This window comes from Misgurnus anguillicaudatus, chromosome 11 (genome assembly GCF_027580225.2).
Source record: "Misgurnus anguillicaudatus chromosome 11, ASM2758022v2, whole genome shotgun sequence".
NCBI classification, from domain to species: Eukaryota; Metazoa; Chordata; class Actinopteri; order Cypriniformes; family Cobitidae; genus Misgurnus; species Misgurnus anguillicaudatus.
The window spans coordinates 29,442,273-29,456,631 of record NC_073347.2 but is presented as its reverse complement, the minus strand read 5'-3'; the positions used below and the strand labels follow the sequence as shown (position 1 = coordinate 29,456,631).

At 39.1% G+C, this 14,359-nt stretch overlaps 1 protein-coding gene across 5 annotated transcripts in view; it reads right to left on the bottom strand.

Moving 5' to 3' along the window:
• lyst (lysosomal trafficking regulator) overlaps positions 1-14,359 on the bottom strand; it is a 64,676-nt gene that overhangs the window by 10,083 nt on the left and 40,234 nt on the right. For 4 of the 5 annotated variants that reach the window (XM_073873506.1, XM_073873503.1, XM_073873504.1 and 1 more), the window contains 20 exons: positions 13,679-13,848; positions 12,074-12,304; positions 11,805-11,971; positions 11,572-11,724; positions 11,145-11,306; positions 10,541-10,732; positions 10,282-10,466; positions 8,849-9,058; positions 8,061-8,237; positions 7,870-7,946; positions 7,601-7,789; positions 7,365-7,510; positions 6,233-6,326; positions 6,078-6,139; positions 5,782-5,837; positions 5,559-5,711; positions 5,040-5,284; positions 2,976-3,037; positions 1,032-1,193; positions 391-531 (listed from right to left, as the gene is read on the bottom strand). In XM_073873506.1, the coding sequence (XP_073729607.1) occupies positions 391-531; positions 1,032-1,193; positions 2,976-3,037; positions 5,040-5,284; positions 5,559-5,711; positions 5,782-5,837; positions 6,078-6,139; positions 6,233-6,326; positions 7,365-7,510; positions 7,601-7,789; positions 7,870-7,946; positions 8,061-8,237; positions 8,849-9,058; positions 10,282-10,466; positions 10,541-10,732; positions 11,145-11,306; positions 11,572-11,724; positions 11,805-11,971; positions 12,074-12,304; positions 13,679-13,848 (3,034 nt within the window). The remainder of the gene's footprint in view (positions 1-390; positions 532-1,031; positions 1,194-2,975; positions 3,038-5,039; positions 5,285-5,558; positions 5,712-5,781; positions 5,838-6,077; positions 6,140-6,232; positions 6,327-7,364; positions 7,511-7,600; positions 7,790-7,869; positions 7,947-8,060; positions 8,238-8,848; positions 9,059-10,281; positions 10,467-10,540; positions 10,733-11,144; positions 11,307-11,571; positions 11,725-11,804; positions 11,972-12,073; positions 12,305-13,678; positions 13,849-14,359) is intronic. The other variant, XM_073873505.1, reaches the window with a different exon arrangement.

Below are 14,359 nucleotides of genomic sequence, written 5' to 3'. Positions count from 1 at the left end.
TGCATAAGACCGACGGAAAATTAAAAGTTGTGATTTTCTAGACAGTTTTTTGGCGCGATGCTAATGATCTAATCAGATTCAATGGATTATGCTAAGCTATGCTAAAAGTGGTACCGCCAGACCCGGAGATCAGCTGAATGGAAATCAAATGTTTAACTCTAGAGGAGCTGGAAAATGAGCATATTTTTTAAAAAGTGGAGTGTCCCTTTAATATACTCTAATGTCTGATAACATTTCCATTATTGTCATACTGTACCGTTTGTTTTTTACTCCTGTAAAGACATTTTCAACATTTAATACAAGAAACAAGGAGATACAATAAATGCTATCATGATTTATAAATATTATAAAACAATAATCAGATATGAGGTAAACAGAAAGATTGCGCACCTTCTCTGTTGACCAGAAACTCGGGCAGGTAGAAGAACTCTGGGATTAGCTCTTTAACATCGGTCATAGATTCGTAGGACGAAAGACGCCATGTGGTGTTCATAGAGTGGAACGTTCGGTCAGGAATATCAAAGCTCTGGTCTGTGACAAACACAAAACCTTTCATCATCAGTTTGTATGTAATCTGACATGGAAAAACTAAACTGTGTTAAAAATAGAGAAAGAGGTTGATGAAAGAGCTTGTGGTCTTTCTAAGGCTAATGCATGTAGCAGGAGACTTCAGAAAGACCTCTATTCAATGACACCCTTTTAAAGCATCATATCCAAATGTTTGAAGATGTCGCTGCAGACGCACGGCACACAGGTGCTGTTAAATATTAAAGTAGCGCTGATGTGGAATTGTGATTGTGGAGGCTGATGCAGAAAAAGACTGAACAAGCTGCACCTGTGATCGCTGTCTCATATGAAGTGATGAACTGAAAACAAATGTGTCTTGATGGGCACCATACTGTATGTAACGTCACACACCATGCGTATATTAATAGTAACAGTTAACTGATTTTTCTCTATTACTGATTGGTTAAAATGACAGATAGAATAAAGGGCCACATCCCTCTATGTGTCACATCAACACAACTAACCTTGATAGGCCAGAAACATCTTTGTGAAGGGAGGCAATCTGACAAGAAAGTGTAGGACTGTGCCGCTGTTAGAGTAGTGAGAGCCGTAGTGATAGGGTTGGACAGGTGGCATGGGGTCATCCTCTCTCTTGCCTTTCTTATATTCATCCTCCAGATACCTGTTGAACAGAACGATTTTAATTAAACCAGACACATCAGCATCATTTGTGTAGCATAGAAAAACAATGTTGCTAAGGATTACAGGTACAGAATAGAATTGTGAAAGGATTAGTCAATTTTCTTTAAAAAAAATCCAGATAATTAACTCACCCCCATGTCATTCAAAATGTTGATGTCTTTCTTCGTTCAGTCGGGAAGAAATTATGTTTTTTGAGGAAAACATTCCAGGATTTTTCTCATTTTAATGGACCCCAACACTTAACAGTTTTAATGCAGTTTAAAATTACGACCCCAAACGAGGCATACGGGTCTTATCTAGCTAAACGATTGTCATTTTTGGCAAGAAAAATAAAAAATATGCACTTTTAAACCACAACTTCCCGTCCTCCCCCGGACATGTGAAGCGCCAGCGCGACCTCATGCAATACGTCAGCACGTCAAGAGGTCACGGATGACGTATTGAAACTCCGCCCCAGTGTTTACAAGTGTGGAGAAAGAGGACCATTCTGACGTTGTTGTATGTGGAATGATACTAATTAATATCTTTGTGTCAGTTTGTTGTTTAAAATGGTCCGCAAGTGTGCGTTTTATATATGTAACACGTGACCTTTCGATGTCATTACGCAATTACGTTAGTTGTGCTGGCGCGTCACACAGTCGAAGGAAGAAGAGAAGTTGTGATTTAAAAGTGCATATTTTTTATTTTTCTTGCCAAAAATGACAATCGTTTCACTAGATAAGGCCCTTATGCCTCGTTTGGGATCATTTAGAGTCCTTTAAAACTGCAATTCTAAACAGCATTAAAACTGTTAAGTGTTGGGGTCCATTAAAGTTCATTAAAATGAGAAAAATCCTGGAAATGTTTTCCTCAAAAAACATAATTTCTTCTCGACTGAACAAAGGAGGACATCAACATTTTGGATGACATGGTGTTGAGTAAATTATCTGGATTTTTTTTTAAAGAAAACGGACTAATCCTTTAAGCAATCACTTGCATGTGAATTTGGAAATGCTCTGCTCCAAAACCTAGCAAGCTGCCCTACTGCCCAATATCCTCACAATAACAGAACTTTATATGTGACCCTGGACTACAAAACCTTTTAGTCTCAAGTAGCACGGATATATTTATAGCAATAGCAAAAAACATTGTATAGGTCAAAAATAAATCAATTTTTATGCCAAATATCATTCGGATATTAAATAAAGATCATGTTCCATGAAGATATTTTGTAAATTTCCTGCAGTAAATAAATCAAAACTTTTATTTTTGTGAATGGATGCAGTGCTAAGGACTTGATTTGGATAACTTTAAAGGCGGTTTTCTGAATATTTAGATTTTTTGCACCCTCATATTCCAGATTTTCAAATAGTTGTATCTTGGCCAAATACTGTCCTATCCTAACAAACCATACATAAATGAAAAGCTTATTTATTAGCTTTCAGATGATGTATAAATCTAAATTTCTGAAAATTAACCCTTATGACTGGTTTTGTAGTCCAGGGTCACATATGTGAATGAGTCCAAACTCCATCTTGAATGATTTCTGCTCTGAGCTTGACACATTATGGATACATGCAAAGTTGTTTTAGAATTTGAACGGGAGGAGTAATCTTAAAAACAGAATAATATTGATGTCTACTATTTAAAAGGCCTTTGTGTCTTTCACGGCTTCAAATGTCGCCTGTGAATGCAGCACGCTAGGTTTGGAACAGAGCCACAGTGTGATTGGTTAACAGGATCTGATGTAAACAGGAATTAGACCCTGCGGTGCTGATGTACCCTGTAATTGTCCACATAACGATCTTCCTTGTCTTTGGCCTGCACAGCGATGGGCTTGCTGAGGTTCCTGTGACATCACAAACAAAGAAAAAATATTGAGTGTCGCAGCCACCGACTGTTTCATGAATTCACAAAATTATGGAAACATAAAACAAAAAAAGGTAGGAGGCAAAGAGCTTTATTAGTCGAAAGAGCCAACAATTTAGACCTTTATTTTACCTTCTTTCTAACACAAAGATTGGTTAAAATAAAAATAGAAAGCAACCCATATAGACTACATAGACACTGTGTTCAAAACATAGCAGGCAAAAAACAGTAGGGGAGGCGAGTAGTATGTCTGAATTCATTCAAAAAACAGCATGCGAAATGTACCCGGATGACCTAGTACTACTGGCAAGCCGCTGAAGTGTTTATCCGATGGACACTTTACTATCCCGTGAGCCCCCGGAAGAGGAGTTATTCAACGAAGAAAAAAAGGAGGCGTTGTTTTATTCAAAAAAGCAATAACGAGGCTCTTTTCAAATGCAAATAAACAGCTGTCCTTTGTGGTTAAATTGCACTTGTTTAACATCATTCCAGTTAACTTGTTGTTATGACGACGTGTGTTATGTGATGTATCAATTTAGCGGATGTAGTACATCCGAATTCATTCATACTATCTACACTCACACCTGTTCAATTTCTCATTAATGCATTTATCTAATCAACCAATCAAATGGCAGTTGCCTTAATGCATTTAGGGGTGTGGTTCTGGTCAAGACAATCTCCTGAACTTCAAACTAAATGTCAAAATGGGAAAGAAAGGTGATTAAAGCAATTTTAAGCGTGGCGTGGTTGTTGGTGCCAGACGGGCCGGTCTGAGTATTTTACAATCTGCTCAGTTACTGGGATTTTCACGCACAACCATTTCTAGGGTTTACAAAGAATGGTGTAAAAAAGGGAAAAACATCCAGTATGTGGCAGTCCTGTGGGTGAAAATGCCTTGTTGATGCTAGAGGTCAGAGGAGAATGAGCCGACTGATTCAAGCTGATAGAAGAGCTACTTTAACTGAAATAACCACCGAGGTATGCAGCAAAGCATTTGTGAAGCCACAACACGCACAACCTTGAGGCGGATGGGCTACAACAGTAGAAGACCCCACCGGGTACCACTCATCTCCACTACAAATAGGAAAATAAGGCTTCAATTTGCACGAGCTCACCAAAATTAGACAGTTAAAGACTGGAAAATGTTGCCTGGTCTGGTGAGTCTCGATTTCTGTTGAGATGTTCTGTTCAGATGGTAGAGTCAGAATTTGGTGTAAACAGAATGAGAACATTGATCCATCATGCCTTGTAACCACTCTGCAGGCTGGTGGTGTAATGGTGTGGGGGATGTTTTCTTTGCACACTTTAGGCCCCTTCGTGTCAATTGGGCATTGTTTAAACCCCACGGCCTACCTGAACATTGTTTCTGACCATGTCTATCCCTTTATGACCACCATGTACCCATCATCTGATGGCTACTTCCAGCAGGATAATGCACCATGTCACAAAGCTCGAATCATTTCAAATTGGTTTCCTGAACATGACAATGAGTTCACTGTACTAAAATGGCCCCCCCAGTCACCAGATCTCAACCCAATAGAGCATCTTTGGGATGTGATGAAACGGTCGCTTCATGCCCTGGATGTGCATCCCGCAAATCTCCATCAACTGCTAGATGCTATCCTATCAATATGGGCCAACATTTCTAAAGAATGCTTTTAGCACCTAGTTGAATCAATGCCACGTAGAATTAAGCAAGTTCTGAAGGCGAAAGGGGGTCAAACACAGTATTTGTGTGGTGTTTCTAATAATCCTTTAGGTGAGTGTATATATTGATTTAGTACCAGTCACAGAATGCAATTTCAGATTCAGGGATAGACTATATATATTCTTGTAATATATTTTTCTATAAAAATCTTTACAGCACACAGGTTTAGAACAACATATTAGTACTTGCATACCTTTAATAGCATTTATATGAAGTGTTTAAGGAAGTCTAATCATGTTGAAATAATATTGTTTCGAAGCAGGTGGGTTCTGACCTGTAAATGGAGGCTTCTTGCAGGTCCAGTGTTTCGCTGACGTAGTCTCGAAGGATGAAGGGGAAGACGGGATACTGCATGAGGTCATTGAACGAGCGACCCGCGTGCTTGTTTAGATGGGTGAGGTACTCAAAGTTGGTTATCTGTCCTGAGCTCCACAGGTGAGTGAGTGCTGTGATGTTGCCGTATTCCAGCAGGTTTGGCAGGTCTGAGGTCAGTATGTTGTGGTAGACGTCATCACGGAACTGAAATCGATGAATCGATGAAGTGTTACACACGTATTCTGTCAATACTTCATTTACAAACATACTGTACTCATAAGTGTCTTATAACAGTAGTTACTGTTCATGTGATCTTTACATAGCTGTTCTGTGCCACTGATATGAATCAAGGCTTAATCTCTTTTTTTAATGTGTGAAAAGTACTAATGCCCTAAACCTCTGTAACTGAAGTGTTAAACTCTTAAGAACCCTGTGAAAACCAGCAGAAGTTAGCACTGATTCGGTTGACAGTTGTTACCTTAGTAGTATCAAAAGCGAGCAGCAATGTCCTGCCATTAGTGAGGAAGATCTCCATAGCGTTGTCTCTGAGTTGCCACCAGCGCTTGTGCACCTCCTTTATCTCCTCATACGTCCATGAGAAGGAGGCGGGCTCTGTCTCTCCATGTGGCGTCTGGTGAAACAAAACAACATGAGCCTCTCCAACGCATGCATGTCTTGTGACATCCGGTAAAGTAACTTACCTGGTTTTCATGCGTCTCCGCTACATTATCCTCCACAAAATACATCCCAGACTTCCCTACAGACACAAAAAACAGAAGAGAGCATTTCAAAGGTCAATGGAGACGGAGTTAGTGTTAAAGACCCTGACACATGACTCACAATAATGCTGACGTCTATGGAGTAGATCCAGCAGCCCATAACATCTGCTCAAACTGTTTAAAATGTGACTTCTTTGCCACTGACCACTTAAAAGCAGCTGGCACCTGACGGTGCCTAATAAACTGACTTTATGATTGACAGCCCGTGATAGTCTTACCTAGCAGCAGTTCTCCAGGAGTCTCTCTAGAGGGCGCCACACTAACGCACCTTCTCGTGAACCTGGACAGCAAGAATAAATCGTTTTAACTCTTTAAAGTTTTGTGCACTGAATCTATGCATGACTGTGAAAGTGAGCGGGGGATAAGTCAGTACCTGATGGGTTCGCTGGTGGCTTTGTCCTTCACGATAGAGGAGGAAGAGTGAGTTTTATCCTCAAACAGGAAGGCCAGGGGAGTTTTCATGGTGTCTATGATAAAATGACATGCATAGTCAATAAGCAAGAGCAATATAAGCGGGTGGTTCTCGCAAAATTAGACTTATGAGGTATCATGAAACATTTTGATAAAAAAGTAAATGCAAAGTAAGAGTATCAAAATAATAAGCATACAGTTACAAACATCTCTTCATGTACTATTTTGCACATGATTTCAAATGACATCATACAAACCAATTTTTGTTTTTTCCACATTTAAATGGAAAATTTTCATTACCGCAACGTGTCCATGACTGAATTTGGGTTCTTTGAAATGGAAAATTTTATAAAAAATTTTATAAAAAAATCTAAAAAATAAAAAGCTTCAGTGCACGTTAAACATTTACAGTAAAAAAAAACATGTGATATTTGGTGATCATTGGTAAATGTAGAGACAATAATAAGGAATAGAAATGTGTCCAAGACCAATTTTCTCATCCTCCGCAACTATTTTCAATCATTGTTTAAGCCCTCAAGGAACTAACATTTTCAAAAAAGAAGGTTGGAAGGGACATAATTGACTGTGACACTCAAGATGGCTACCAGGTAAGCCGTTCTTATTTTTTCTCTTTAGATAAAAGTTGAAATTTTGTTTGTGATAGAACTTTTTAGTTCTCATTACCGAAACATGAGTTTGTAAATTCATATATTTAATATAATATCATGTTTCGGTAATGATAATTTTTTATAATGATAATCTAAAAAATGTAAATAATTCTATAGGAAATATGTTTTAAATCCTCTAAAAATAATGGTTATAGTAAGTTCAGACCTTAATCTTTTATGTGAAAAAAGAAAATAGGCTTCAAGGGCTTTTTAAAAAATCTGGACACCTTTTAAGTCTGGATTTCGTGAGAATCACACAAGCTCTTTCTCCTGGCACATACAAGCATTGTGTTGTTACCAAAGTAGTGTTGTGGTATCAGATGGTAATACCATGTAAATAAAAGTAAAACATGTTTTTATGTGTACCACAATAATACTATTTCCAGGACTCAGTTCACACCAGATTCAACAGAAAAAAATAATAACCATCAAGCTTGTGTCTGTCTTTGAGCAGGTATTTGTTAGGGATGGTCAGGTAGCAGCGCTGCAGGCGTCTTCGTTCTCGGTTCGGACCTTCAGTGGGATCCAGCTGCCATGATGTTGGGTAAGATAACTGATCATACCACACAGCCCTAAAACACACACACAATTTCAGTATTGTATTTCAGTTAACCTCATGTATGATTTTGTCATGTGAGCAGCTTGTATGAGTGAGTTCTGACCGGTCATGGGTCAGCTGTTGGACCAACTCCTGCCAGTGGCGGCTGGCGCTCAGATCTGTTTTATACAAGCCTCTAATGTGCTGCATGATCTTCTTCCTCTCTATGCCCTGCCTCAGAGACACGCTCTGAGTGATGTCCCCAGCGATCTTCGAGATGTCCTTCGACTTCCCCTCTAACCTCTGCAGCAGGCTGAGATTGATAACAGGTCAAAACAATGACTGGAGATTTATGTATGCATTATTGTGTAGAAATGTGTCAAGAGCGCTCACCTTCTCTGGGTGTTGTCCAGCTTCTTTTCCCATGCTCCTTTGCTGGTTCTTGCCTCTGATTCATATTTCAATTGCTCCTTTATAGTAAACAGTTATATAGGTTTCGTTATATAACATTCAATTATAACTCATTTTAATTTGATTGGTCAAGCAGCTTTAGTGTGAATGTGTGAGTTTTTGGGAATGCCCACCTCTTTGATGGCCTTCAAGAGGTCTGGTTTGGGTGGAACACTGGGTGGGATACAGCGATGACCACACAGTTTCAGGGCTGTCATGAAGGTGTTTCCAGCGGCCTGATGTTCTTTGCTCAGGGCGTCTTTGTGGTCGTGTAACAGCTCGTACAGATACAGAGCCAGTTTGGGTCCGTGCTGATAACCGATACACAAAGGCATCACTACAACTATAGTGAACTGAACAAAAACCTTCATTTTGCAGTATATTTTTTTGCAGCTTGACATTTTATGTGCTTGGTAGAAACTGAGAGTCTGGTAGAAAAAAAAACAGCAAAGCTCACTGCTACAAGCTGCATAACCTGAAATATTAATTTATTTAGGTTTGTTCAAGAACCCGATTAATGGATTTTTTTTGCTCATTTTTATACAGTGTAATGTTCTGGTACAGACATAGAGATGTGCAAATAACGGAAATAATCTATATATAGTGCAGATAATCTATAACAGAGAAAAACAGCAGTGCTGTTGGACTGAGAGAGAGAAAGGCACTGCTGCTATGGAAACCGTACCATGAAGATCTTTCTATGGGTTATTTACTGTATGTCAGAGAAAAGATCTGCTCATAGAGAGACAAGCATACTCCCAGCTTCCCAAAGAAGAAAGTGTGTCAGAACAATAACAGTCCTCTGATTGGTTACTCAGCTCTGATGTCAGCAAATAACCAAAGCTAATATCACTACAGACATCACACATAACATGTTTTGAGATGGTGGACCGCTGCGAGTAACAGAATTCTGCGTCCTCACCTCCAGGCCAGGACTGAGGCTTTCTCTGAGGATCTCCGAGTAGTTTTGCTCATAGACAAACTCTAGTGCCTCCTTCCTGTCCTCTAGAGGTACTGCAGGACTGAGCATGTGCACCAGCATGCGGCCGATCTGGACCCTGAATGTGTCCCGACAGGACCACAAGATTCTCTTCCACTGCTGACGAGGAGCACCGCCACGACTGCCGCTGCCCTGAGGACGCAAAACATCACAACAGCTCAAAACATCACTGTTTGGGTGATTCTCCCAAATTAGACTTATGAGGTGTCATGAAACATTTTGATAAAAAAAGTAAATGCAAAGTAAGAGTATCAAAATAAGTTACAGTTACAAACATCTCTTCATGTACTATTTTGCACATTATTTCAAATGACATCATACAAACCAATTTTGTTGTTTTTTCCACATTTAAGCGGTAAAAATTTTATTACCGCAACGTGTCCATTACTGGATTTGGGTTCTTTGACATGGAAAATTTATAATTAAAAAATCTAAAAAATAAAAAGCTTCAGTGGATGTTATACTATAAACATTTACAGTAAAGAAACATGTGGTATTTGGTGATCATTGGTAAATGTAGAGACAATAATAAGGAATATAAATGTGTCCAAGACCAATTTTCTCATCCTCCGCAACAATTTTCAATCATTGTTTAAGCCCTCAAGGAACTAACATTTTTAAAAAAATGTTGGAAGTGACATAATTGACTGTGACACTCAAGATGGCTGCCAGGTAAGCAGCTCTTATTTTTTCTCTCCAGATAAAAGTTGAAATTTTGTTTGTCATAGTACCTACACAATTTTTTAGTTCTCATTACCGAAACATGAGTTTGTAAATGCATATATTTAATGTAATATCATGTTGCGGTGATGATAATTTTTTATAATGATAATCTAAAAGATGTAAATAATTCTATAGAAAATATTTAAATCCTCTAAAAAATAATGGTTATAGTAAGTTCAGACCTTCATCTTATATGTGCAAAAAATGGCTTCAATGGCTTTTTAAAAAATCTGATGCTGGACACCTTCTAAGTCTGGATTTCATGAGAAATCGCCAGACCCGGAGATCAGCTGAATGGATTAGTAAAACGAGCATATTTTCAAAAAAAGAGGAGCGTCCCTCTAAAAAACAGTAACAGTGTAAACATTCATGTACAGAGAAGCAAAAAAATCCAATTAAAACATTGATTAGCATGTAAAGAAACTAAGGGGAAGGAGCCGAAACCTCTTTTTTTTGTCCTATTATAGCTCAGCATACATTAAAACGAGCTGTAAAACGAGCATATTTTCAAAAAAAGTGGAGTGTCCCTTTAAACTTCAGCAGAAACACACTTTAACACACCAGACCAGAAACTTAAATGAGAACAAACTGGATTCCGTTTTACGTTGACTAAATAAACTTCTGTTACTAACCAAACCGATCTTTATGCCCTCCATCATGAGCTTAAGAATGTCTTTACGGAAAGTCTTCACGTTTCCTTGTGGTAGTGGGGTGGATGGCGTCTCCTCGGTCATCTGGTCACCAGATAAATTCATGGACGCCAAGTGATCAGGAGACTCAGGAAAGTTCAGGAGGTCAAAGGAATCCTGGTTGTTGTCTGAGGAAAAACGAGTCAGTGTAAGATCAGTGTAATTTTGAAGTTCATGGGCACTTTCCTAAAATGTTTCATACCTTGATAAATAAGTCTGTTAACGGCCAGAACCACAAGTCTCTGCAGACGCTGGACTAACTCGGTCTCGCTGGCTCTGATCGGGTTCTCCTGACTCATCCTGCGCTGCATCATCTGCGTAAGTTCATCACTGGCCACGGATCGCATTCGGGTCAGCAACGAGTCCGACTGTGCCAGCGTAAACCTCCTTCGACCTTACAAACACACGTGTGTGGTGAACGTGACAACATACTAAACTGATGGTAAAAGATTTCGATTTTAAATATCAGTAAAAATGTGAAGTGGTCAACATGTGTCCCAAAAGCCTTTGAATGTCATTTGATTGGTCAAAAAACATTCTGAATCCTGGTTACACACATTTAAAGCTGCTCATGTGATAGTTTCACACAGGACGGCCAATAATACCATGTGTAAACAGGATGAGAGAGAGAAAGAGAGAGAGAGGGACAGAGAGATAGTGTTATAAAGCACATAAAGCACACACAGGCACCAGCAATTCAGGTCACTGGGGGGATTAGTAGAGACATGCAGTTAATTTCACTGCACACAGACACATCCTCTGAGGATGTTGTCGTCCATTTGAGCGGACTGGAATTCGTTGGCTACCTGCATCTGAGGAAAACATGTAGGAGTTTGCTCCAGTAGGGGATGGGAGGGGGGAATCCTGGGACAGGAAGGTAAATGGGGAGGGCAGAGGAATCAGGCCGTACGAACAGTAGTGTTGCCGTGGGATACGGGGGATAATGGCGTCTTTCAGATCCATTGAACCTTGAGAGTAAGTGGAGGTATCGATACGACACAAACATATGAACGGTCAAGTGTGACATGGACCTGATGGTTTAAGCCAACATTAATGGAGATACAACCCACTTGTGCAGGGTACATGGAAATTAAATACTGGTTCATACAAAAAGGATTTAAATCATGAGAACCAATAGTGTTTGATGATGTCAAACCGGGTACGATACATTGATGTTTCAATATCCACACACATTAAAAATGCTAATTTAATCTGACCATGAGCGTGACATACCTGCAATGCTCTTGCGCTTCTGCTGGAGAGCGTGATGTGGCGAGGTGGGGACGTGCACATAGCTGCTAGACTTCTGAGGGTCCTGATTGGCCGTGGTCTTGATGAAGTCAATGGCAGCCTGGATCACTCTGAACTGCAGGGTTACGGCCATTTCTGTAAGGAACAGAGATTTTGCACTTGAATGATTCATGTTGTCTATTTTTGTCAGATAAACAGACGTTTGCTTTCTTTACCCTTTGTGCGGCGAACTTTGCTGTTTCGCATGTAGCCCAACAAAGTGATGAGGTCCTCGATAATGCGAAAGTACTGGGAACCCGAGGAGCTGCAAGAGTGGATGGTGACCCCAACCAACAGCTGCTGAACATCACATACCACCAGCTTATAGTCATTCGGAGGAATCCTGCAAATACAGAGTTGAAATGCTTTAGAAGGATATAAGAGGAAAAATTCTTGTAAAGGTTGTCATATGATGTTTCTAAACAGGCAACAGCGCTATAGTTACCCGTTCTCTAGACCATTGAGTGTGGAGAGCGTGTTGAAGAGCACGTAGAGCAGGCCGTGGTCCAGAAGGATGTCAGCAAGCTTCGGGCAGGTGTTTATCAGTTGTAGCAGAACACAAAGACTGTTGTGTACGAGTGAATTCTCATACAGTGAGTTCTCCAGAAGACCCAGCACAGGAATAATACAGCGCTTACGGAACGGGGAGATGTTCTCCATGTCCTCCAGATCCAGACTGAGAGCAGAGAGCACAATAAATATTACTCATCACTGACACATGTATTGTTTGGTAAAATACTGTTTTGTTTAGTTAGAGGTCGTTCATTTAAAAACAGCTTCATGGTAACAGAACTGAGGTGTGGAGTTTTGGCTCAACCTGTGGCCATATTTGAAATGTGCAATACGTTTGGATACAGGGTTCCCACTCAAATTCCCAGACTTTTGCCTGACTAAAAAGCTGAATTTCCATGATCTATGTATCGGATGCCGTGAACCTGAATATTGTAGTGTACAGCATAAGTTTATAAAAATGCACGTTTAATGCATGAAATGAATAAACAGTGCCAATAAACAGCTGTTTAAATTGTAGTCTCACTTGAAATCAGTGGAGGCTGATTCCTTATGGTCCCAAGTTAACAAGCGGATTACATTTAGATAAATGGAAACAAAAATTTAAAGCAATAAACAAAAAGCCCTGATTTTCCGTGACTAAAAAATATATAAAATAAATATAAATAAAATTCCCTGACTTCAAATGTCTGGAAAAGACATTTAAAAATTACATTAAATTTTCAGAAATTCCATGACCCGTGGGAAAAAAATAAAATATTCATTTTAATATATAATATATTTATTTTTTAATAATAATATCTAATAATTTAATTTTTATTCATATTTAATATATATATATTAAGTTTAATTTGGAGTTTAACACTGACAGGAAGTACTAGCATAGGGGTGTGCCACAAATTTTTTGCTAAGGCTTATACTGCATTACTTTATAGTAGCATAATGTATCGTAACACATGTATCGCGTACATACCGTACAGCAAAATTATTGTCGATACACAGCCTTGGGTACATTCACATGGGACAGAAAAAACAGTGGCCCCTACACATGCTCCGGTCTTCCATAAATGTAATTGGCTGGCTTTGCCTAGGTTATTTGCATATGATTGGCTGACGCACGCATTGCCGCTTGAAAATTTGAGAAATTTTTTAACTTCTGCCACGAGCAACGGCGCGGATGGATCCACAATTCAGTTCGGCAATGCTTGACGTCACCCATTAAATGTGAATTGGAAGCGTTAACGCATACGCCTTGTGTGAACGTACCTTAACACTGCAAGAAATTACTTTGAAATTTGAAAAAATGAAATAACTTTTTTTAAATTCTTAAATCAAGATGCATTTTCTTGATGAGCAAAATGAACCAAGAAAAAAATCTAGTTTTTGGATAAATAATATACAATTTAAACAAACAAAGCAAAATATCTGCCAATAGGGTGAGGAAAAAATGTAATTCAAGAAAGATTTTCTCACCCCATCGGCAGATATTTTGCTTGCTCGCTCATTTTTTTTGTGAGTATCTGATTGTTGGTATACTTACTCTTCCTCTAGGCCCACCGGTCGGCCAAACAGCATTTCCAGAAAACACTCGAGCAGGCCGAGAGAGCCCTGGTGGAGGTAAAGCTGATTGGCTAACAGTGAGAAGCCGTGGTTCTTCAGAAACTTCTCCTTCTGCTCCTTTTGAGCCCGGCTGAAATACGCATCCAGGAGCTTCACGTGCCCAGTACATGTATGAGATCAGACATAAAAAATATTAGCAATGTGGACCTCTTTTATTTCTCGTGTTAACAACTTTATATCAGCATAAACTAACAAACCACTGCAGTGGACAAGACTGCTGCAAGACTACTTTTACTTTTCTTTAAAAAAAATCCAGATAATTTATTCATTACCATGTCATCCAAAATGTTGATGCCTTTCTTTGTTCAGTCGAGAAGAAATTATGTTTTTTTTTTTTTGAGAAAAACATTCCAGGATTTTTCTCATTTTAATGGACTTTAATGGACCCCAACACTTAACAGTTTTAATGCAGTTTAAAATTGCAGTTTTAAAGGACTCTAAACAATCTCAAACGAGGCATAAGGGTCTTATCTAGTGAAATTATTGTCATGTTTGGCAAGAAAAATAAAAAATATGCACTCCTAAACCACAACCTCTCGTCCTCCTCCGATCCAGTGACGCGAATGACGTATCGAAACTACGCCCCAATGTTTATAAGTGT